At 42.0% G+C, this 26,392-nt stretch overlaps 1 protein-coding gene across 1 annotated transcript in view; it reads right to left on the bottom strand.

Annotated features, from left to right (window-relative positions):
- The window catches only part of LOC310876853 (myelin transcription factor 1-like protein), a gene marked incomplete at both ends in the record, with an annotated part of 95,145 nt that overhangs the window by 32,558 nt on the left and 36,195 nt on the right, over positions 1-26,392 (bottom strand). Inside the window, 8 exons of the mRNA XM_083790505.1 lie at positions 1,664-1,777; positions 3,024-3,114; positions 7,562-7,702; positions 10,892-11,257; positions 16,165-16,316; positions 17,752-17,866; positions 19,849-20,282; positions 25,243-25,629. Of these exons, the coding sequence (XP_083646631.1) occupies positions 1,664-1,777; positions 3,024-3,114; positions 7,562-7,702; positions 10,892-11,257; positions 16,165-16,316; positions 17,752-17,866; positions 19,849-20,282; positions 25,243-25,629 (1,800 nt within the window). The remainder of the gene's footprint in view (positions 1-1,663; positions 1,778-3,023; positions 3,115-7,561; positions 7,703-10,891; positions 11,258-16,164; positions 16,317-17,751; positions 17,867-19,848; positions 20,283-25,242; positions 25,630-26,392) is intronic.

The raw sequence follows: 26,392 nt of genomic DNA on the forward strand, positions 1-26,392 counted from the left end.
ATATGTGAAGAGTCTGTCTGTGCTATTAACTCATTTTGGATTAAAAAAACTAACAGTTTTGCTCCTCTCCAGTCTTGCCGTCGTATCAAAAAAAGAGTAACATAGAAACCGACGTTTCGACCAAGAGAGGTCTTCTTCTAACAGGCTGGGTCATACCAAAGACCTTATTGTCGTACTTCCCTTGGGCAGTTCTCAATAGGATATAGAGGGTCTACTCTTTGGAATGCCGTTGATTCTAGACTGAACAAATCTCCATCTCTGCTAGTCTTTAAAGCAAACTACAAACAAACACTCTTATCCAAAACGCAGTAGTTTAATTTGCAGTTGGCTACATGTGTGAGTAGATCTGCAGATGGGTTGTTATTATGACTGTAATATTTAAAAAAAAACTATAACATTGGAGGTCATAGGTCATTGTAGGTGGTCAGTGTTGTTTTCGTCGACTAAAACTAAGACAAAAAATGTTCGTCGACTACCTTTTCTCACTGACGAAAACCAAATGGAAACTAAATGAAAACTAAGCTATAACTAAGACTAAATATAATTGACAATTTCGTCAACAAATAAAAACTAGACTAAAATGTTAGGAAGGGACTATAGTGGACAAGAGATCCAGTATAAGTCATTTTATACTTGGTTGCATGCTGAACATAGCAGATCTACAAGCTCACAACGCGTCGCAGCTCGTAGATCTGCTATTTTCAGACGGCATCAAGTCCGGCCAAAATAAAATAAAATAAATCTGCGGCTGATTTAGTCGACTAAAATCTTATGAAATGTAGTCGACTAAAACTATACCAGCACTAAGACATTCCTGGTGACTCAAATGTGACTAAAACTAAAGGAAAACTATTCAAAAGACTGACTAAAAGTACAATAAAAAAATGGCTGCCCAAAAACAACATTGGTATGTTCTGTAACGTATACCTCAACACGCGGTCAAAACAACATTGGTATGTTCTGTAACGTATACCTCAACACGCGGTCAAAACAACATTGGTATGTTCTGTAACGTATACCTCAACACGCGGTCAAAACAACATTGGTATGTTCTGTAACGTATACCTCAACACGCGGTCAAAACAACATTGGTATGTTCTGTAACGTATACCTCAACACGCGGTCAAAACAACATTGGTATGTTCTGTAACGTATACCTCAACACGCGGTCAAAACAACATTGGTATGTTATGTAACGTATACCTCAACACGCGGTCAAAACAACATTGGTATGTTCTGTAACGTATACCTCAACACGCGGTCAAAACAACATTGGTATGTTATGTAACGTATACCTCAACACACGGTCAAAACAACATTGGTATGTTATGTAACGTATACCTCAACACACGGTCAAAACAACATTGGTATGTTCTGTAACGTATACCTCAACACGCGGTCAAAACAACATTGGTATGTTATGTAACGTATACCTCAACACGCGGTCAAAACAACATTGGTATGTTATGTAACGTATACCTCAACACGCGGTCAAAACAACATTGGTATGTTCTGTAACGTATACCTCAACACGCGGTCAAAACAACATTGGTATGTTATGTAACGTATACCTCAACACGCGGTCAAAACAACATTGGTATGTTCTGTAACGTATACCTCAACACGCGGTCAAAACAACATTGGTATGTTATGTAACGTATACCTCAACACACGGTCCGAGGCCTGGTTGGACTTGGAGGAGGAGGTGTCGGCCGGGTGGATCTTCTCGTGAACCTTCGCTATCTTGTCAGCCGCGGCGATGGGACAGCCTGACAAACTGCTTACACACGCAGGCACACATACAGCATGTGTTATGAGGATGTGATGTATGTCACCACGCACGCACGCACGTACGTAATTCAACATGAGTCTGTGAGAATAGGAAGGATTTGGACAAAACTGACACAAAGTGGTAATGGTAAACATCACGTGTGTGTGTGTGTGTGTGTGTGTGTGTGTGTGTGTGTGTGTGTGTGTGTGTGTGTGTGTGTGAGAGAGAGAGAGAGTTAGAGAGAGAGAGGTTGTTCCCAGAGGAGGTGTTCCATATAACTGGGGCCTGCAGACGGAAAGGTACAACACTCTGTCTCCCATAGCGTGTGTGTGTGTGTGTGTGTGTGTGTGTGTGTGTGTGTGTGTGTGTGTGTGCGTGCGTGCGTGCGAGAGGGATTTGGTGTATAAATCCACCTTGAGCTCTTTCTTTCTCCCCCATATAGTCCACAAACCAGTTCTCCTCATGTGTATAAAGTCCCTGTCGCTGTTGATCTTCTCCTGATTTGTCTCTCTGGGAGAGAAAAAAAATGCCGTTTTCGTACGAAAGTCTCGGGAGGACCGCGTGGCTTGTTGTGGCGATCGCGTCCAGTATTTAGTTGAGTGAAGATTGTTATTCAGAAGCTGTGTTCACGTTCACTCTCCTACCGGGATGAATAGCTGCTCCGGTGTCTCCTATTGAAAAAGGCGGCCACCCACTAAAAACAGACACGGGGCGTGAAGCATAGATGGCATGGTCTTTTAATTGGACACGGTATTGATTTCGATTTAGGATATTAGACAAAGTAAAAGATGATGATTTTTTTTTCCGCTGCTTTCTTTCGTTTTAGCGATTTTAGCTATTTTTGACGGGGGGGGGGGGGGGGGGGGATAAATTCAGTGTTTCTCTGAAAAGCTGGAGGTCGCACGATGGCAGCCCCTCAGTCAAATCTGGTCACACTTGTAGAATCTGGTCTCCGGTCTAAATGGGTTAACTTAACCCATTTTAGGCGGGCACCCCTTTTGGTGTTAGCATTACGTTATGCTTTAGCTATTTAAAAATAGCAGACCTACAAGCTCATAGCGCGCCACCGAGTGGCGCGCTACAAGCTTGTAGGTCTGCTATTTTTGAAAAATCAAAGAGCGACTGACGTAGAAGACATTTCTAGAATCTGATCTCAGGTCAGAATGGAAAACTGTCAGGATGTAGAAGACATTTTTAGAATCTGATCTCAGGTCAGAATGGGTTAACACTGATTGGACGTGACGTGACTCACCTGCGATGGGAGTTCCTGTTGCTGTTCACGTGGCCCCGCCCGGAGCACCCGGGGGTCGGACACTTCAGCACGTTCTCATACATCGCCAGAACTACAGACAGACAGACAGACAGACAGACAGACAGACAGACAGACAGACAGACAGACAGACAGACAGACAGACAGACAGAGCGTGTGTGTGGGGGAGGAGGAGTTAATTGGGACACAGGTGTTGTTAGGAATATATTATAGGGCATAGCAGTGGGTGTGGTTTGCTGGCACCACTGCCATTCCTTTTTTCTTTTTTTTTTAGACATTTGCAAAACATATTTATATTAATTATTTTAAGCTTATAGAATCAAGACATGTTAGGATCCTGGTGAATCATGATGAGCATAAAACCTTTCTATCCTGCGAAGGGAAACAATTTAATATATAATTATATGATATACTACATTTAATATATATCCTTTTTTGTTTACCAAATGTTTTATGGTCATGATTCCCCAAGATCCTGCATTGGCTTGATTCTACAGGCTTAAAATAATTGATATAAATATGTTTGCAAATCTCTATGGAGAAAACAAAAAAATGAATGGCAGATTTTTTCAGGGCCACTGCTATGCCCTAGTATAGACACAGACAGGTATAGACGCCTCCTTCGGCTCTGAGGGCGTCTGTATATGTAAGCCAATCAGAGGCCAATAAAGCTCCTTTTGAACTGAATTGATTGAGTAACGGGGAAAAGACGCGCTGTCATTGGCCATGCAGTATTAGTCACTTTGAGTGGCAGCAGTAGGCTACTTTCCGCACATGCACTTAACCCATTTTGGGCGGGAACTCCTTTTGGTGTTCTAATTTAGCTATTGAAAAATAGCAGATCTACAATTGATCTGCAGATCTGATATTTTTGAAAAATCGTTAAAATGTGACGCAAATCATTGAATATATATTTCAGAGCGAACATTTTTTAACTCAAATATTTGCTTCTGAGGGGTGCCTGGAACTACATATTTAGAGCTGGGGGTCCGTGGCCCAATAGAGATAATTCTGGGGATCCTTGACATGAAAAAGTTTGATCACCACTGACAGAAACATAGGTTTTTCAGATTTTTTTTAGGATTTAGAAGCCTTTTTTTATCGACCTCAGTCCAAAATGGGTTAAGTTCCGTCCGACACAAAGGTCGCTCCAATGAACTGCAGCGGCAAAAGAGGCATCTATAGGTTATTATATCTCTGGTTAGGAGGAAAACTATAATAAGTGTTATTTCAGAGAGACAGCAGCGGTGCAGAGCAGCATGCACAGACACCAGAGGTGGGTTTATACAGTAGAGTACATTTAGAGGTTCCAATTTGTTATAGCTCGGTGTCAGAGTGTCGATGGAAAGTGTTCTAAATCTTCTAAACGTCATTAACATAATTATATAGTTTTGCAAAAGGTATAAGTATTTGTATTAAGTAACAAGAGGAATGTAGCCAAATAATACAGAAATGTTCATTTTACTCCTTTGCATTTTGCCTACATGTAGGAGCAATAGCAATTTTTGTCTTCACAAAAACAGTCGAGAAAAAGGTAAAAGTATATGTTAACCATTAAAACCAGTACAATTTAAGTACAATTTATTTCCGAAAGTTACTTAAATGTAAGTGAGTTAAATGTAACTAATTACTATACCCACCTCTGGCTGAATATGCATGTCTTTAGTATCACTATTAAGACAATTAGTAAGGAAATAAACACACAGTCATTGTCACGTTATAAAGATGAGTCACAGTGAGTATAGGGAAAACACCAGGAACAAATTACAACCTTTACACAATCAAATGATCCACTTTGTAAATCTGAGAGTGTCCAAATTGGTTATGTTTGGGTTATGTCTGTGTCATTTTAACATGAGTGCATTTTTTAATTGCATTATTGTTTCTGAAATAATTCAGTTAAAGTCCCAGCCCTAGTTAAAATGGAGTTTGAAGTTGCAATGGGTTTGTAAGGGAAGGGGGCGTGTCTGTTCAAATGAATACAAAATACCCTTAAAACTGAATCAAGCAACTTAAAAACTGTCTGGGGTTTAGACGTTGCAATGTCCCCAAACATGTCTGAAAGTGAAATATCCCTTTAGAAACATGCAGTATGGGTTTGGCGGTGCGTACGACAGACTTAACCCATTTTGGGCGGGGACCCCTTTTGGTGTTAGCATTATGTTATGCTTTAGCTATTGAAAACTAGCAGATCTACAAGCTCATCCTACGAGCTTGTAGGTCTGCTATTTTTGGTTTTAATCGAACGACTGATATAGAAACATAGCTTTTTCTGAAAACTGTCAGGGAAGACAGTGAAGACATTTTTAGAATCTGATCTCAGGTCAAAATGGGTTAAGACTAGTCTAGGAAAATTGGCCTCAGATCCTGTGCAGCAGGGGCGTGGCCCAGTGCATTGCGTTTCAAATGAAATGCGAATCAAAAGACAGGGGCGGGTTCCACATGGAGTGGGCGCTACATCTAAATAAGACGGAAGGGAAACAATTGCTCCTTGAGCGGTGGTGGCCTACTACAATTCAATTTGGAATTGGATTCCCTTCGGACTATTTTCATGGTATGCACAGTGCTTCAGACCGGAAAGGGGAGTATCCGCTCAGATTCTGAGCGCAACGTACTTCCCTCACAGGGATACGGTCCTTTTTTCCCAGAAGTCTTTCTCGCCCGCCTAGTGGCGAAAAATAAAACATCTGGGAACTCAGATTAGGTTAAGACAAACATGCATCGACGAATCGTTCAACGTGTTCATGAGGATGTGTCGCTCCAACTCATCCTCACATCATGCGTTGTAAAAACGGGTGGCGGCTAATGGGGACAGATTGGACCACATGCGGCTTTACGCCGCCGCGTGACGTTTCGGCGGTGTAGCAGTGAGATTGATGATAAGACTTGTCAAATGTGTACTCTATTCAATCTCGTACACAACGCGCTCTAAGCGAATTCTCTCGCACGCCAAAGTGCTCGTTTAGATTTGACCGCAGCTGTCAATCTAACGGCTGACTGCGACCTCTACACTTCCGCTCTCTCTGCGTCAGCATATAATCGGTTCTAAGAGATGCTACGCCTCTGTGTCACCATTATAATCTGTCCTATAGGGCAGAGGCTCCCAACCACCGGTACTGGTAGCAGTACCACTGGTGGTACACGAGCCCACCTCTGGTGGTACGCAGAGGAGTCGCCCAAAAAGGTTTATATTAATACAGCTAGTTATTCTGACCAAGCAATCGGTCGCCAGCCGTGCTGAAATGAGCATGAGCAAGTTAATAGAAGATTTGAGGACGGATGGATCACATTAGAAATATCATCAGTTGTGCTGATTAGTGGTTAGACAGAGTTCCGTCAGGGCAACATTGGCATAGGAATGGAGCAAAGACAAAACAATTCAAAGAATAAATGACATTTCCCTCCTGTGTTAACCCATTCTGAACGGGAACCCATTTTGGTATTAGCATCATGTTATGCTTTAGCTATTGAAAAATAGCAGATCTACAAGCTCATAGCATTTTATAGAATCTGATCTCAGGTCAGAATGGGTTCATCAGACCAGTGTGTGTCCAGTGGAAACCTCATATGAATCTGATCTCAGGTCAGAATGGGTTAATAGCTGAATAGGATGGGGCAGGTCTGCTCTCCTGTGTTTTAACATCAGTTATTATGGTAGTACTTGGAGAGCCAGATATTGTCTGTGGCGGTACTTGGTATAAAAAGGTTGAAAATGTGTGCTATAAGGCAGAGGTTCCCAAAGTGGGGTCCGGGGACCCCTAGGTGTCCTTGAGGGAGTTCCAGGGGGTCCCCCAGCTAGATCATAATTAGGAACCAAATAGACCATTATGGGTCTGTAACTCAGAGAGTGTAAAAATGGAGTGTACTAATTTTTATTTTTTCCGTTTTGGTCCCATGTTGTCCCCTAGCCGTCACTTGAGAGTGAGAATATGTCAGTATAGGTCAACATGCAACTATGAAGGTGAACCGTGTGCGTGTGCATGTGTGTGTGTGTGTGTGTGTGTGTGTGTGTGTGTGTTTACATGCAGTCTCAGGTGGACACAGAGCGTAGCATCATGCCCGACGTTTGTGTCACAACACAGGCCAAAGGTCGGCCACGCTGATGAAGGACACACGACATAAACAAAGGAAATAAAATGAAAAATGACGACAAACTAAAATGAGATGCATTCAAAAGGTTTACCACAAACATCCATGTGTCAGAGGTAAACAGACAGATAGATAGATAGATAGATAGATAGATAGATAGATAGATAGATAGATAGATAGATAGATAGATAGATAGATAGATAGATAGATAATGCAATAACACGTACACACAACTAGAAGAAAATACTGGATTTGTGTGAAATAAATAATGTGAAAAAATATATACGTTTGAGCCTTTTGTCTGGAAAATGGTGTGTTTAAAAAAAACAATTGTGATTCTCGTACTGTTATTCGAAACGTGAGTTGGCTGAATCCTACGATAGACAGACAGACAGACAGACAGACAGACAGACAGACGTTATAGTACTTACTCTCGGGAGGGACTCGGTCCTTGTGGGGACATCCGGACAGACTGCGGTGATGGGGGTACAGTCCGGTCACGTGACCCGTGCCGTCGCACCCCGGGGTGGGGCACTTGCTCTCCTTCTTGTCCATGCGGCTGGAGGAGGAGTCTGGATGAGGGGGGGGGGGGGGGGGGCATGTCAATTATGCCACGTTAACCCATTTAGGCCTGACGTCGAAAAAATAATAGTTTTCTAAATCTTGACAATTTCCTGAAAGATTTGAGGCACATTTTAACGATTTTTCAAAAATAGCAGACCTACAAGTTCGTAGCGCGCCGGTGGCGCGCTATGAGCTTGTAGGTCTGCTATTTTTCAATAGCTAAATTATAACATTTACACCTGAGGGCCGATTCTAAAAAAGAAAAGCTCTTCTAAAGCGGTTTTCGGAAAGTTTTCTTTGCCATTGGTGCTCGACCTTTTTCACATCCAGGGACCCTCATAATTATCTGTAAAGAAGCAAAACGTTCGCTCTGAAAGAATATATATTCATGTCATGTGGTGCTTTTCTGAATGCGTTTTGAAAATCAGACCCGTCTCAACTGAGTGGTACTGCACTCGTACTACAGTACAGTACAGTACAGTACAGTACAGTACAGTACAGTACAGTACAGTACAGTACAGTACAGCACAGTACAGTACAGTACAGTACAGTATTTAATAATATTGTGTGTGCGTGCGTGCATGTGTTAGGCTGTACAACAGTGACACTAAAACAAAGGTACTTCCGTGCTCAGACATAAACACAGACACAGAGACAGACATAAAGACATGCATACAGACATACATTGCTGCGTGTAGGAGTGGTTAGCACCACTCAAAAACTTCTGTTGTGGAGCTGTCAATTCAGCACTGCTGCTCCAGGCCAAACCATGGACAGAGCCACTGCATGTAACACACAGGGAGCTGTGAGTTCAGAACCATGGACAGAGCCACTGCATGTAACACACAGGGAGCTGTGAGTTCAGAACCATGGACAGAGCCACTGCATGTAACACACAGGGAGCTGTGAGTTCAGAACCATGGACAGAGCCACTGCATGTAACACACAGGGAGCTGTGAGTTCAGAACCATGGACAGAGCCACTGCATGTAACACACAGGGAGCTGTGAGTTCAGAACCATGGACAGAGCCACTGCATGTAACACACGGGGAGCTGTGAGTTCAGAACCATGGACAGAGCCACTGCATGTAACACACGGGGAGCTGTGAGTTCAGAACCATGGACAGAGCCACTGCATGTAACACACAGGGAGCTGTGAGTTCAGAACCATGGACAGAGCCACTGCATGTAACACACAGGGTGCTGTGAGTTCAGAACCATGGACAGAGCCACTGCATGTAACACACAGGGAGCTGTGAGTTCAGAACCATGGACAGAGCCACTAGATCTAACACACACCATGGACAGTCAGTTACATCTTCAGCACAATGAGTCACTAAAGCTACCATCTATTGTCTTCATTCAGACTGCAGCCATCTTGCCAGCAAGGTGCTACCGAGGTGCTACTTCCCAAGTTCCCATAGACAGCCAAAAAGATTGTATCCTGGGGAAATACATCGTGCGGATGTTCCGGACCGAAATTTCCGCCGATAGCGTCTCTGCCTTAGGTTGTGACCAGGCTTTTCTCTTGAGTGAGTAAGGCTGGGACCGAGGCTACTTTGCTGATGTTTTTACTAGGGATGTTGAAAAATGTTGAAAATCGACTCGATTATCGACTCATGCCCCCCGCGACTCAAAACGTATGAGTCGAAAAATCTTTTTTATTTGTATTATTATTTTTTTGTAATGTAAAACGTTAAAAACGTTGCTGTTTCAAATGTTTTCCAAATGGTAGAGGTACGTGTTTGTCTGTGTGACACTGCTGTGCTGTGCCTGTCAGTGCCAGTGTATTAATTCCCCGACCCGACATTAAAATACGGAACAACGTGCGTCCCGTATCAGTTCATTACGGGGCTCGTGACAGGCTGCAGACACTTGAGAGTTGGGAATGGCGGCTAGCCGATAGCGCCGCTGCTCCTTCAGTTTAGTTGTTTACAAAATAAAGTATATTTTTTATTATTGGGATTTGATCATTGATGAAAATTCTAAACATATGGATGCAGCTGCAGAAGTTGTGTTGCTTAAAGGAATGCATAGTTGCGTTCTCCTCAACTGCTGCGCAGCAACAACAAAATTATAAAAAATGTGAAGAAAAAATAGGAAAAATATCATTCGACACGTCGATTTTCGGCCTCGACACGTCGATTGGCCAAATATGAGACGTCTGGCATCCCTAGTTTTTACACTTCCTTGTAGATCTGCTATTTTCAGCATGCAACCAAGTGTAAAATGACTTATACTGGATCTCTTGTCTACTATAGTCCCTTCCTAACATTTTAGTCTAATTTGTATTTGTTGACAAAATCGTCAGTACATTTAGTCTTAGTTTTCAGTCATCATAGCTTAGTTTTAATTTAGTTTCCATTTAGTTTTCGTCAGTGAAAAAAGGTAGTCGACGAAAATTTTTCGTCTTAGTTTTAGTCGACGAAAACAACACTGCGTACCAGAGCTCTTCACGGATCCCTTGATTCTTGATACGGAACCGTGTTTTACCATAATGGTTGTCCAACCATGGTTGTCCAGAACCGCCACAAAAGGCCTCTGCCGGGCTCTGGACAGGGCCCCTGACCTTAGAGTATATTTTAATAGAGAGGGCACCCGGAGGAAACCCTGAGGCAAAATGGACATAGTGGCCGAATCTGCTATTGCTATATCCGAACGCGCTGGTCCGTTGACTATCATTGCGCACGTTCATGAAGACACGTGAACGCTGAACGCGTGCAATGATAGTCAACGGCCAGCACGTTCATGTGTTTGGCCCAATCAATCCCAGAATGCACTCTGTTCCTACCCGGAAGGAGGAGTGAAATCGCCTCATGCGCATTTGAGCAACTTAATGCAATCGGATGGGAGGAGATATCGGGTGCCGTCTCTATTAATATATACTCTAAGCACCTGACACAGAACTCCATATACAGGAATAAAGGGACACAGAGACAGATACAGACATGTCCATATATGGGCATGAAAGGGACACATATGGGTGGAACGGGTACTAACGGGCACTACATAGCCGGGTGGGGCGTGGATCTAAAGGGACACATATGGGTGGAACGGGTACTAACGGGCACTACATAGCCGGGTGGGGCGTGGATCTCGGTGCTCTACAGCTGGGCACCGCTCTAGTAATAATAGTATATAATAATATTAATCATCATAATAATCATAAAAATAATCATAATTAATAACAACAATACCTTTAGGGTAGTAGGCTCTCTTGGAGCCGTCGTGGTGGGCCCTGGACTTGCGCTCCTCTGCGCCACAGCTCTGGCGGGGGCTGAGCTCTGCTGCGCGGTGCAGGTGGGCGCTGGGGTGGTGGTGGTGGTGGGAGTGGTGGTGGTGGGAGTGGTGGTGGGGTGGTGCCGGGTCCCTGCGTCCTCCTCCTCCCCCTCCCCCACCTCCCCCCCCTGCCGCCGACATGTGCTCCAGTGCCATGCGGTCCCTCATGACCTTTGCCCTCTCCGACTCCAGGGCGATGGCCTTCTCCAGCAGGGACAGGTTGCCCTTGGTCATGTCGAAGGCCTCGTCCGACCTCTCCGAGGTCACCGAGGTCGTGTCCTCGTCTGAGGGGGAGGGGGGGGTCAGATCACGGGGGTGTCACAGTCAGTTGGTGTAAAGTATAGCGTCGCAACATATTGTGAGCTTGTAGATCTGCTATTTCCAAAAGATTCGTATACATTTTGAAAACTCGGATCGGCCCTTATTTGTCATATCGGGTCATATCGGTATCAGTGATTATGCCAGTCTAACCACCGATCCGACACAGGTAGGTAAATAAAACGTTGGGACATGTGGAGTTTGCTTTGGAGTTGCCCAAACTGCACATGAACATTTGAGTGCTATAAACACAACACGAGATACATAGTTAGATAGCTATAAACACAACACGATATATATAGTTAGATAGCTATAAACACAACACGAGATATATAGTTAGATAGCTATAAACACAACATGAGATATATAGTTAGATAGCTATAAACACAACACGAGATATATAGTTAGATAGCTATAAACACAACACGAGATATATAGTTAGATAGCTATAAACACAACACGAGATATATAGTTAGATAGCTATAAACACAACACGAGATATATAGTTAGATAGCTATAAACACAACACGAGATATATAGTTAGATAGCTATAAACACAACATGAGATATATAGTTAGATAGCTATAAACACAACATGAGATACATAGTTAGATAGCTATAAACACAACATGAGATACATAGTTAGATAGCTATAAACACAACACGAGATATATAGTTAGATAGCTATAAACACAACACGAGATATATAGTTAGATAGCTATAAACACAACACGAGATATATAGTTAGATAGCTATAAACACAACACGAGATATATAGTTAGATAGCTATAAACACAACACGAGATATATAGTTAGATAGCTATAAACACAACACGAGATATATAGTTAGATAGCTATAAACACAACACGAGATATATAGTTAGATAGCTATAAACACAACATGAGATATATAGTTAGATAGCTATAAACACAACACGAGATATATAGTTAGATAGCTATAAACACAACATGAGATATATAGTTAGATAGCTATAAACACAACATGAGATACATAGTTAGATAGCTATAAACACAACATGAGATACATAGTTAGATAGCTATAAACACAACACGAGATATATAGTTAGATAGCTATAAACACAACATGAGATACATAGTTAGATAGCTATAAACACAACATGAGATACATAGTTAGATAGCTATAAACACAACATGAGATATATAGTTAGATAGCTATAAACACAACATGAGATACATAGTTAGATAGCTATAAACACAACATGAGATATATAGTTAGATAGCTATAAACACAACATGAGATATATAGTTAGATAGCTATAAACACAACATGAGATACATAGTTAGATAGCTATAAACACAACATGAGATATATAGTTAGATAGCTATAAACACAACACGAGATATATAGTTAGATAGCTATAAACACAACATGAGATATATAGTTAGATAGCTATAAACACAACATGAGATATATAGTTAGATAGCTATAAACACAACACGAGATATATAGTTAGATAGCTATAAACACAACACGAGATATATAGTTAGATAGCTATAAACACAACATGAGATATATAGTTAGATAGCTATAAACACAACATGAGATACATAGTTAGATAGCTATAAACACAACACGAGATATATAGTTAGATAGCTATAAACACAACATGAGATATATAGTTAGATAGCTATAAACACAACACAAGATATATAGTTAGATAGCTATAAACACAACATGAGATACATAGTTAGATAGCTATAAACACAACATGAGATACATAGTTAGATAGCTATAAACACAACACGAGATATATAGTTAGATAGCTATAAACACAACATGAGATACATAGTTAGATAGCTATAAACACAACATGAGATACATAGTTAGATAGCTATAAACACAACATGAGATATATAGTTAGATAGCTATAAACACAACATGAGATACATAGTTAGATAGCTATAAACACAACATGAGATATATAGTTAGATAGCTATAAACACAACATGAGATATATAGTTAGATAGCTATAAACACAACATGAGATATATAGTTAGATAGCTATAAACACAACACGAGATATATAGTTAGATAGCTATAAACACAACATGAGATATATAGTTAGATAGCTATAAACACAACATGAGATATATGAGATACATAGTTAGATAGCTATAAACACAACATGAGATATATAGTTAGATAGCTATAAACACAACACGAGATATATAGTTAGATAGCTATAAACACAACATGAGATATATAGTTAGATAGCTATAAACACAACATGAGATATATAGTTAGATAGCTATAAACACAACACGAGATATATAGTTAGATAGCTATAAACACAACACGAGATATATAGTTAGATAGCTATAAACACAACATGAGATATATAGTTAGATAGCTATAAACACAACATGAGATACATAGTTAGATAGCTATAAACACAACACGAGATATATAGTTAGATAGCTATAAACACAACATGAGATATATAGTTAGATAGCTATAAACACAACACGAGATATATAGTTAGATAGCTATAAACACAACATGAGATATATAGTTAGATAGCTATAAACACAACATGAGATCACGACACTGGTATCGGTATTCGGCATCGGTATCGGCTAACACAGAAATTGAGGTATCGGGATCGGATCGGGACATCCCTACTTGTAACGGAGTATATCTGCATTACAATATCGATACTTTTACTTAAGTCAAATATTTGAGTACTTTTTCCACCACTGGTCACAGTTAATCTGACGCTGGCGGAATGACAAAGACTAGAACTGAGAACATGTTTTAATTAACTGAATTAAGAAATTACGCTTTACAAAAAAATAAGGGGGGGGGGGAAGGGACACTATGACGTAATATTATCCATTCATTGAATCAAACTAAATTAAACTGACTGAAAAACAAAACAACACTAGAAATGCACTCCGTTGAGGTGCCAACTTGCGCTTTGCACCTATGGCCTACTTGTGCGCCAACAGAGCGCGCAAATACTGCTACTAACTAATGTCTATTACAACTGCTGTTCAAAATCCTTTAGACCCGTTATTGACCTTATACCAACCTTGAAACGTACCATAGTTACGTCACCGTCAACACCATTCTTACCTGACATACATGCATGCATACATAGTTACATACATACGTATACATACATACATGTATACATACATACATACATACATACATACAAGCTAAATGAGGATAAGACAGAAGTTCTCATAATCGGTTCTAGTGAGCAGAAATAATCAATAATAAGCAGACTTGGCAACCTGACTGTAGAAAGTAACAGTACAGTAAAGAACCTGGGGGTCATTATTGATTCTGAATTGAATTTTAATTCACACATTAATCATGTTACCAAGATTGCCTTTTTTCACCTTAGAAATATTGCACGAATCAGAGCCTATTTGTCCTTGGACGATGCAAAAACGCTAATCCAAGCCTTTGTTTTTTCTCGGCTTGATTACTGCATTGCACTTTTTTCAGGACTGCCTAAGAAAACAACTGACAGATTACAACTTGTCCAAAATGCAGCAGCCAGAGTTTTAACTAGAACTAAGATGAGAGAACATATTACTCCAGTTTTGGCTTCCGGTTGTTTTTAGGATTGATTTTAAAATTATTTTACTTGTGTAGAAAGCTCTCAATGGTCTTGCACCTTCCTACCTACATGACTGCCTGCCTAAATATGTCCCAAACCGCCCCCCTAAGGTCTTCCACTGCTGGCCTGCTCGCTTTGCCTAAATAAATGGCAACTAAAAAATACGGGGAAGCAGCTTTTTGCTTCTACGGGCCGTGGCATGGAACAAGCTCCCACTGTACCTTCGTCAGGCAGCCTCTGTAGACATTTTTAAAGCACAGCTCAAGACCCACTTCTACAACATTGCTTTTAATTGATCTTTTATTTTATTTATTACTGCTTGTTTTTTAATGTCGTTGCCTTGCTTTTCTTTTTTTTTCTCCATTGCTCTGTAAAGCACTTTGAGCTGCACTTCGTGTCATGAAAGGTGCTAAACAAATAATCTCTCTGTGCACAAATACAGTCAGGAACATTAGCACTGGAGACTGGCAGGTTTAATGCCACTCCTGAAGAAGAGAGATCTTGCCTGTTCTGTGATCTTGATGAAATTTAAAACGAAGTTCACTTTTTGTTGTACTGCTCTAAATATGATGACTTAAGGGATATTTTGGTTAATAAGATGTCTTATATCTGTGGGGATTTCCTAGATTTAAATGACTAAAATGGAGATATGTTTTGCCAAAGGGACTTTTGCAGATTTGGGATACAGCTTGGGAAAGAAGACAGAGTACATAAATCTGAGTTGTAATATAATGAATTATGTAATGTAAACATGCTGTAAATGCGTGAATTATGTAATGTAAACATGCTGTAAATGCAATTGTGAAATGGTGTCTTATAAACCCATGAGGGTTGGGCACTGTGTGCAGGACACGGAAATAAATAAACAATCAAATCATCATACATACCCATCCGATCGCAGTATTGCATGCTCTGCTTGCGCAAGTAATAATACGTAATGTAAAAGTGTAGTAACCTTGGTCGCGGTCCTGGCTGCAGGTAGTATAATATTAACCCATTAAGACCTGGCAAGATTCTACATAATGTCTTCTAAATCATGACAGTTTTCTGAAAAAACCTGTTTCTCTTTCATTGGTTTCTCAGACTATTTCATCTAACTGGCCGCCGACCCCCATCTGAAAATATTTTTGTTCCAGTGACCTCCGCTAGAAGATAATGAGATATTCAAAGATTTGTGCCACATTTCCCCCCCCCCCCAAAAAGGGGGGGAAAAAAGCAGATCAAGGTTGTAGATCATGGCTTAAAACAAGCATAGTTACCTTGGTCTTGGGGGTCCCGGCTGCAGGACGCAGGGTACCCCGGCTGGGAGGATACAGGGCTGAGCTGCTGGTGGTCCAGGTTGATCAGATGAACCATCTCCGAGTAGCTCCTGGGCTCCTCTGGATGCTGGACCTCCTGGCAGCCTTCGAACCTGACGCACATAGACGCGCAGAGAGTGTTAGAGAGAGGCAGGGGCTGAAATCCCGTGTAAGATGGCACTTTTGGACAAAAGGTTAGCTAGTGGAGATGCAGAGTATAACGGCATGGATTCAATGCAAAATGCTGTGTTCAATTTAAGGAGACTGAAAAGCAGTTCTCCTGAATGCTGCCTTTCCGGCATGGAATGGAAAGGAGTGGAATTTGCATTTCTTCCACCATGTAGTAAACGCTGCATTCATGGTCTGGAGAGTTGTTTTATAGACGGGCAAAAGGGCAGGGGCATGTTGTGCACGTCCCTGCTCACACATGGAACCATGGGGTTATTAGCTTTGATGTGTGCGTGCGTGTGTGTGTGTGTGCGTGTGCGTGCATGTCATGCATTTACTGTGAGAATGTACACCTGTTTCATCCATGTTTCAACTCTGCATGTGACATCTTAACGTCTCTGACAGCCAATACACCAGATGGTCTTGTGGATGATGACGAGACATCAAAGGGGGCTTGAGCCCACATGCCCTTTTAACCCGTCTGTAAAAAAAAAACTGCCCTCTCTAGACCACGAATGCAGTATTTTCTGTGGTGAAAGAAATGCAAATGAACCCCATTTCCATGCCTTATCTGAACTCAGCATTCAGGAGAATTGCCTTTTTCCCCAAACTCTCCTGAACACAGCATTTTACGCTGTAAGAATGTTTTCCTAAATCCATGTTGTACGCCTTCAGTAGCTAAAGAGTGCAGGTCGCATTTCGAAAATAGCTGATCTACTAGATCCACCCCTCTGTGGATTCGTCTATTGGCACAAATATCTCCACACCGCTTGCGATTAGTTTAACCCATTTTAACATATAGCCAGTGCGAGAAAGGGATTTGTACAGTCCGGTGCGGGACATGGATTTCCATGTTTACCACATTTTTCTTTCATTCACCTTTCTACCCGCCCGGACAATACATTAAGCAACTCTGATCTATGCTACAAAGCCCCGGTCACGTGATCCCAAAAAAAAGAAGAAAAGAAAATGCCTCTCCCCCTCCCTTCCTGAAAACAGGATGGGAGGGGGTTGGCGTATTGTCACGTAATGGCCGCTCGGAGACTCCCATGCAACTCAGGTCAACAGAATCACTGCATAACAAGCGGATCGGCTCGGTGCACCTCATCTTATTTCTCTCTCTTTGTTTCAGGGAGGGGAGGGCTCCCTCCTGTGTGTTTCAGTGGAGGGAGGGGAGGGGTCTTGTGTGTAGTGTGACTGTGAGTGATTGTGAGACCTTTTTTCTTTTTTCTTCATACTCAAACAAAAAAACTATCACGGATTGTATCGTCCCTCGGCGAGTGGTTATTTCTTTATCATGATGATCAACGCTGGTCAGATGGAACAATGCAAATGCGCTGTTGTGTAACGGGAGGTTGGCAGGCGGGCAGCAACACTAACCGCCTCACAACAGTCTTTCCACCTCGGAGGAAAAAACAGCAGGCGAACTCGGCTAGCCGAGTTGGAACGATACACAGCACAGCGTCTGACATAAAACCGCTCTTAATTAGGCTTTCTGTTCAAGAAGAGTACGTTACTACAAAAGCAGGTGTTACATAAAGGTACATATCTCCAGAATGGAAGATGGTAAAATCAACATTTCTTTGAAGTGGACAAGTTAAGCTTTCCTTTGAGGTATGCTGTGTGATTCTCGCTATAAGTGAACATTTACTGTGGGCCTCAGAAAAGGTCCTTCGTTCAATGCATCACCCTTAGCACCACAAGGCTAGCTCTGCCCAAAATGGCTAGCAAGACATGGGTTAAGACCTGAGGCCAATTCTACAAAATTCCTCTAAATCCTATAAAAAAAAATATTTAAAAAAAAGCAAAAAAGCAAAAGAAAAATCGTTTCTATGTAAGTGGTTCTCAAAAATGTTCATGTCAATTGTCCACCAACCGCGCATCTCAAGTTATTTAATTCCGGGGATGCCCAGAAGCAAAGATTTGAGTAAAAAAAAGCTTTCATATTCAAATATCCGCCAAATATGACTTGTTTAACCAATCAATCACATAAATGCAATTGTTGAGATGATGTATAATGATGTTTTTTTTCAAACTGTCCGCATTCCACAATGAATGGTGACTGCTCTACTATGGCATTATACACTCACATGGTAATGGCCATGCAGCGGTGCTACCACCAACAGCAGACTACGTTTAGGTAAGAAAGAAGTCTTACAGTATGTGAAAGAAATATTTACAACTATAAATAATAACGTTGGCATTCGGTCATTTCAGGTCCTCGGGCTTTGTATGGGTACGGTCATCATATTTATTAGGCGGGGTCCATTCGGCTACGGTTTCGACACATTTTGCTTTTCGTGCTTTTCGGTTCTGAGCTAGAAGTCTAATAATAGCAGCGGGTCCATTCGGTGCCGGGTCCATAGCCCTCCTATACACTGTGTGAAGGAGTTAAAGGGCTATTATGGGCACGAGATTTGCCCGTAAACCTCAAGTTTAGCAGGCATATACAGTAATATACAGGTGTGATGGTACAATTCGGGAGTTTACCAGAGTTTGTTGGGAGGTTTAACGGGAGTTTCCTGTAATATACACATCCGTATTCCATGCTTTTAGCGCAGTGTATATTCAGCGATAGTGTAGATTTTTGTAGATAGTAACAAAAATAGTAACATATATGTGCATGTTTTCCCTGCTGTTAGGTAAACTTTATGTGAACAGCTTGAAAGTAGATTATGTTCAGTTTTTTTGTGGGCGTTTGGTGAAATTGGACCCACAGCAAACAAAGAATAAAGCGTGCAAGAAAGAGCAATAGCTGCCGCGGGAGGTCTCACTTCGTTCGGCAGTAGCCGGTAAACTGCCGCTAACTGCCGCTAACAACCACGGCGGTGCCCGGGGGGTACTGCCGCTCGCTTCCAGTGCATTGGTCCGACATGCCACGTGAAACATTACTGCCTGCCGCGGCTCATGCCGTTGCCGGAAAATGCACTCGCTGTCTCTCCTCCACAAGACATTTCACTGTTTGTCAGTGGAATGTTGTTTGCTGGTGTGTCCTCAGATCACCTAACTTGTCACATTGTTTACAGTGAAACGGTTTCTCTCTGCTGTGGATAAGTCGGTGTGTCTTCAGCATATCTATCCGGCAGAAGCGCTTGTCACACTCTATACAAATGAATGGTTTTTCCCCAGTGTGAATACGCCGGTGTGTCTTCAGATAGGCCAAAGTAGTGAAGCTCTTGCCACATTGTTTACAGTGGAATGGTTTTTCCCCAGTGTGAATACGCTGGTGTGTCTTCAGAGTAGTTAAATGATTGAAACTCTTGTTGCACTGTTTACAAACGAAAGGTTTTTCTCCAGTGTGGATAAGGTGGTGTGTCTTCATCAGATTACCTAAATGACTGAAACTCTTGTCGCATTGTTTACAAACAAATGGTTTTTCCCCAGTGTGGATACGCTGGTGTATCTTCAGGTGACCTAACTGACTGAAAGTCTTGTCACACTGTTTACAGTGGAATGGTTTTTCTCCAGTGTGGATACGCTGGTGTATCTTCAGATGACCTAACTGGCCGAAACTCGTGTCACACTGTTTACAGTGGAATGGTTTTTCTCCGGTGTGGAAGCGCTCGTGAGTCTTCAGTTCACTTAAGTAACTAAAACTCTTATCACACTGTTTACAAGCGTGGGGATTCTTTCCTGTGTAAGATGGCTGTCGTGTCTTCACTTCTCCTGGTTGAGTTAACGTCTCGGTAAACTGCTGATGGTTGTAGGATCTAGATCTGTCTCCTTTCTTCTGGCTGGTTATAGAGCCGCTGATTGGCTGACAGGCTGCTGAGATGATCTGTCTATTCCTCGACATTTGGCAGTAGAGGTCGTTGAGGCTCTTCTTCACATATGGACACTCGAAACAGAAAACCTGAGTCTGGGAGGAGTCAGCACCTTCCTGGATGCCTGGGTCAAGGTCAAAGCTTTTGCTACACATGGATTGCGATGGCATGGAATATAGTTCTGTTGTTCTTGGAAGATTCATCCAACAGCACTAACACACTCAGACAAAATGGGTGTCTAAACTCATTTTCACTCTTTATATGGGTTGACCGGACATCCTTTCTGACGTCACACACAATTGCTAACAATGTCGATTTGTACAGCCACACAACTGCAGTTTGTGCATGTGTCCTGAACATGACACGTTCTTATTACACCTCCACCAACTGCAATGTGGAAAAAAGTTCACACATGCACATGTAACACCACCACAGGGAGTGGTGCAGTGCCCGGTATCGAGTCCGTTGGATATGCCGTTGTCCAGAACCAGACTACAAGTTTCTGCCCGGGCTCTGGACCTGGTCACCCCTATATCTCCATGTATGGAGCTGACCTGTTCTGACATCACATGATGTTCTGACATCTGCAGCAACTGAGAATGGCAGATGAATTAAAAGCTGAACATATGTAATATAAGTGTGTGTATGTGTACGTACGTGATTACGTACGTCTGTAATACACATCACTTGAGAACAGTTCGCCCTACCGACTTCAAAATTTGTCACACGCGTTCCACACCACCACAGGGAGTGCAATGACCGGTGTCAAGGCTGTCGGATAGCCGGTTGTCCAGAACCAGCACAAAAGCCTCTCCCTGGGCTCTGGACATCTCCATATATGGAGCTGGCCTTTTCTGACTAGGGCTGGCCACATTGTATTAACCGGTTACCATCAGGCCTTGCCGGTTAAGGAAAGAAATTTTCTATTTTTATCCATTCCATTTTTATTCCATGTGGTTACACCTCCAATGTTAAATTACTGTGTACTTTTTTATATTTATTATATCAATAATATAATCCACCACTCGAGGGAGGGAGAAGACAGCTCAGCTACAGGTCTTGCATGACTACCCGGTCAAGAGTGAGCTGGAGCGAAGGGGGGCTTTCTTTTTCTTAGTTTTTACAAACGCTGACCTGAAAAAAGGTTTGAACACAATTGCAGTCCCCAAAGCCTCTAGCCTGGCTTTGGCCATATTATAACGTGGATTCACTCTCGCTTCCTCCCCAATATCATAGCGTGGAGGAGGCGTGAGTGAGTCCATGTTGCCTCCTGCAAAGCCTCCTCCACTGCATCGTTTAGTTTACCTACCAGCCAGGTTGTCTGCAGTAGATAGATAGATAGATAGATAGATAGATAGATAGATAGATAGATAGATAGATAGATAGATAGATAGATAGATAGATAGATAGATAGATAGATAGATAGATAGATAGATAGATGACTTTAGTGGCAGTTTAAGAACATTTACAGAAAATGACATCACTTTAAAAAACGGCAAATGGACTTAGACACAAAAAAGCCTTTGCTTGTTTCCATTGTGGTCCACCTTGTAACATGCAACTATACACAAACATGACTGTACAAACAAAACAACCATGAAACAAATAACCCAAATATAATCCTTATAAGGCTGGGAGCTATACACATAGGACAGATTATGTGTATAGCCTTATATATGGTGTGTCTGTTGGGCATAATCTTTGTCAATAAGACGGCTGAATTAATGTTCCCACTCCTCGCCAATATAGCGGCACAAATTGTCAAATAGCCCTCTGAGTGTCGAGCAGTCGAGCCACATGCGTAAACCCCAGTAGCCAGTTCATGTGCGTAAATACCGTCCCGCACAGAGACAGCGCAATGGCCACCATCCCGTGCCGTCGGTACAATATAATTACAAATACATACAGAGATGCAATGATAGTTAATTTGACCAAAGTTTGGCGAAAGCCTGATGGCTGCTGCAGTGCACAAACTTGCATAGCGGGGGTTGCATTTGTGACTAGTCGTTGTTTGATGATCTCTGACTGGGACCAGAAGGAAAACAACTAGCATGAACACAACAGTTTTTTACAAAATCTCATTGCTTATACATCTTTCTTTGAGATTTATATTAGACAATTAAAAATCCAATCTTTTTTCCCTTCTTCTTTTGAAAATCATGTGATCAGAGCCGATTTCCGATCACCCTATCTGATCGGGACAACCCTGGTTGTCGGTTACCAATTTCTTATCGGATAACCGGCTAACGGTTATCAGTTGGTCACCCCGTTGTTCTGACATCTGCACAGTCTCCGTATTTGGGCATGCCTGACAAAGAACTCCATATATGGGCATACAATGGACACAGACATAACTAGAACTGCACTCTGTCGAGTGCCTACTTGCTTGTTGCACACAGTGCGCAAGCAGAGTGCGCAAGTACTGTCGACCACTACAAACTGTCAAATCTCAGCTTCTCTGTGAAAGAACGTTTGAAATATAGAATTATTAGGTTTAGCTATGTGCTACGTTCCTAGTTTTTGGAGGTAAAAAAGTAGTATTGTGAAGTATGGTAAAAGCGACGGCTTTCGATGGTGACGTATATGTCGATCAGTGTCGGGTAGATTTAAGGAAATGCCTCTATGTATACTGTTTGTATATGTAATTTGTAAGTTGATTAGCGGTATACTTTGCACCCCGTTTGATGCGTATGTATCGTGCCAGCATATGACGTCAGGGTATAACTGGTATAACTAGCTCTCAATGATGACGTAATAAAGATGTGGATTAAAGGACCCAATGCTAGGGTGTAATTGGTTTTCGATGGTGACGTAAGGACGATATGTTTTAGTGTCGGGAGGATTAAAGGCAATGCCCCCATGTATACGTGTATGTAATCTGACACCACTGCCATATCAAGCACAAGTAGTCATTACTCATACGCATGAGTGACGGCTTTCGATGGTGACGTACATATATGTCGATCAGTGTCGGGTGGATTAAAGGAAATGCCTCTGTATATGTAATTTGTACGTTGATTAGCGGTATACTGTGGTTACTTTGCACCCCGTTTGATGCGTATACGATATGTTTTAGTGTCAGGAGGATTAAAGGTAATGCCCCTATGTATACATGTATGTAATCTGGCACCACTGCCGTATCAGGCACAAGTAGTCATTACGTCATACGCTGGGACGGCGCATACGCATCAAACATCATCCTGGACGAAAACAATTACTTGCACAAGTAATAACTGGGTGCCATGCATTTCCAACTTGCATCGTTCCAAGTAGGCCAGTGCCCGACGGGCACCACTCTAGTTTATTTACAAACAGAACTAAAAATGATAGGGAAAAAAAATCACACCCGTGAGAAGTGAGGGGCACTTTGTGTTGCCATAAACGTACGTCATAGTTGGCGGACATTTGACCTAATTGTTCCTTTCATTGAGCATGCTAACGTACTGCATATGTGTGTGGTACAACAGCTGTACAGTACTAACGTACTGCATATGTGTGTGGTACACCAGCTGTACAGTGGAGCATGCTAACGTACTGCATAGGTGTGTGGTACACCAGCTGTACAGTGGCGCAGAGGAAAAATCTCCAGGGGGTCATAAATACGGCACAGAAGATCGTTGGCTGCCCTCTCCCCACACTGGAAGAACTACACAGAGACCGCTGTCATAAAAAAACTCTGAACATTATAAAAGACACTTCCCACCCCGCTCACTCACTGTTTGAACTGTTGCCATGGGGCAGACGGTACAGAGTGATCAAGTCCAAGACCAACAGATTCAGTAACAGCTTCTATCCCACAGCGGTAGTTGCACTCAATGCTGCTAAAAAATGATCTGTTGCTGCGACACTTTTTAGTTTCTCTGCTATCTTAAGTACAATGAGGGTTTGTTGTGCAATAACAGCTGAAATTACATGTTTGTGCATTAGTGCTGCTGGGGTTGTTTTGTTTTAGTTTGTACAGTATGTTGTTTTGTGATATGATGCACTGATTGGTTGGCACTTTTAATTTCGTTGTACACGTTGCAATGACAAATAAAGATCTATCTTAATGGCAAATACTGAGACGTTTTGGGGACAAAAGCTGTATATAGGAAAAAGATCACACTTGTGTCACACAAAAATCACACTTGTGAAGTGATGGGCGCCCACTGTATATATTGGCCACATGACGTCTTATGTCATTATTTAGTGCCCTAAACAAACATGAATGTCCATAGACTTGTCTGACTGTTCTGCAGGCCTACGTTTTGCATTTTAACAGCTGAAACGTTACCCATCACGTTTCAATACTCATTCAAATTCACTCTGGACATTTGACGTAATTTCTCCTTTCATTGTCGATGACAAATATAAGACGTGTGGGGACAATAAGATGACGTGAATTCTTCCTTCATTGTCATAGGCATTTAATGTTTGTGTTGCAGACATTTTCTGTGGACAAAAGCCATATATAGGAGGGGCTAGCGCCCTTCAAAAAACAAATAAAACCAACTATAGTCCAGCCTTCCATTCCCCAAGTGGCCGCTCTACCTTCTGAGGCCCTGCTGCACAGGTTGTTCTCCAGGGTGGAGATACAGTATGTGTGTGTCTTCAGGTGCCCTCACACCAAACGCTTCACTGACTACAGTGGAATGTTGTTCGCTGGTGATACCTCAGACTACCTAACTGGCTGAAACTTTTGACACATTGTTTACAGCTGAATGGCTTTTCTCCGGTGTGGATGCGCTGGTGTGTCTTTAGACTACCTAACTGACTGAAACGCCTGTCACACTGTTTACATTGGAACGATTTCTCTCCACTGTGGATAAGCTGGTGTGTCTTCAGAGTATCTATCCGGCAGAAGCTCTTGTCACACTGTGTACAAATGAAAGGTTTTTCCCCAGTGTGGATAAACTGGTGTTTATTCAGACTACCCGACTGACTGAAACTCTTGTCACACTGTTTACAAATGAAAGGTGTTTCCCCAGTGTGGATAAACTGGTGTGTCTTTAGACTACCTAACTGACTGAAACTCCTGTCACACTGCGTACACATGAAAGGTTTTTCTCCGGTGTGGATACGCTGGTGTGTCTTCAGATTACATAACTGTCTGAAACTCCTGCCACACTGTTTACAGTGGAATGGTTTTTCTCCGGTGTGGGAGCGCTCGTGAGCCTTCAGTTCACTTAAGCGACTGAAACTCTTTTCACACCAATTGCAGGCGTGGGGTTTCTTTCCAGTGTAAGATGGCTGTCGTGTCTTCACTTCTCCTGGTTGAGTTAACGTCTCGGTAAACTGCTGATGGTTGTAGGATCTAGATGTGTCTTCTTTCTTCTGGCTGGTTATAGAGCCGCTGATTGGCTGACAGGCTGCTGAGATGATCTGTCCATTCCTCGACATTTGGCAGTAGAGGCCGTTGTGGCTCTTCTTCACGTATGGACACTCGAAACAGAAAACCTGAGTCTGGGAGGAGTCAGCACATTCCTGGATGCCTGGGTCATTTTCAAAGCTTTTGCTACACATGGATTGTAATGGCACGGAATATAGTTCTGTTGTTCTTGGAAGATTCGTCCAATGTTGACCTCGTGTCTCTGAAAAGAAAACAGCAGCACTAACACGCTCAGGACACAACTCATTTTCACTCTTTATATGGGTTGACCGGACATCTTTTCTGACGTCACACATGATGTAGATTTGTGCAGCCGCCGCTGCAGTTTGTGCATGTGTCCTGAACATGACACGTCCTTATTACACCTCCACTGTCTCTGAATCAAAAAGAGTCAAGAGGCAAGGGAAATAAATAGCCTATATTATTGGCTATTTATTTACAATGATAAAACATATCACACTTGTGTGAAGTGAGGTGCGCTCTTATTATCATACATCACCATACATACAGCATCATTATGATGATCGACCGTGCATGCATACATCAGCCTATCAAACATCAGCAATCAGATCCAAGCATTTGGTTCCATTTGTATATTCTCAAATGTTACTCAAATGTTACTCAAATCGGTGAACCAATAACATCGACCAGCTGTCTTTGGCCACCACCCGCGCTAGACCAGAATTCACACAGGCTGGGACAGGAGGATATCATGTTTCATGGTCATTTTTTCCATGATTTACTGTAATGTTCAATGATTTGTCTTTGATATTGTAGGCCTATATGTTCGAATTAAATGAATGAGGCAGTGTTTTCCCAAATATGCATGATTGTGTGGCGGGCCACCACACAATCATGCCCAGCAGCAACACAGTATATGCTTTTTAGT

This window comes from Protomyctophum parallelum, assembly GCF_964188405.1.
Source record: "Protomyctophum parallelum genome assembly, chromosome: 19".
NCBI lineage: Eukaryota > Metazoa > Chordata > Actinopteri > Myctophiformes > Myctophidae > Protomyctophum > Protomyctophum parallelum.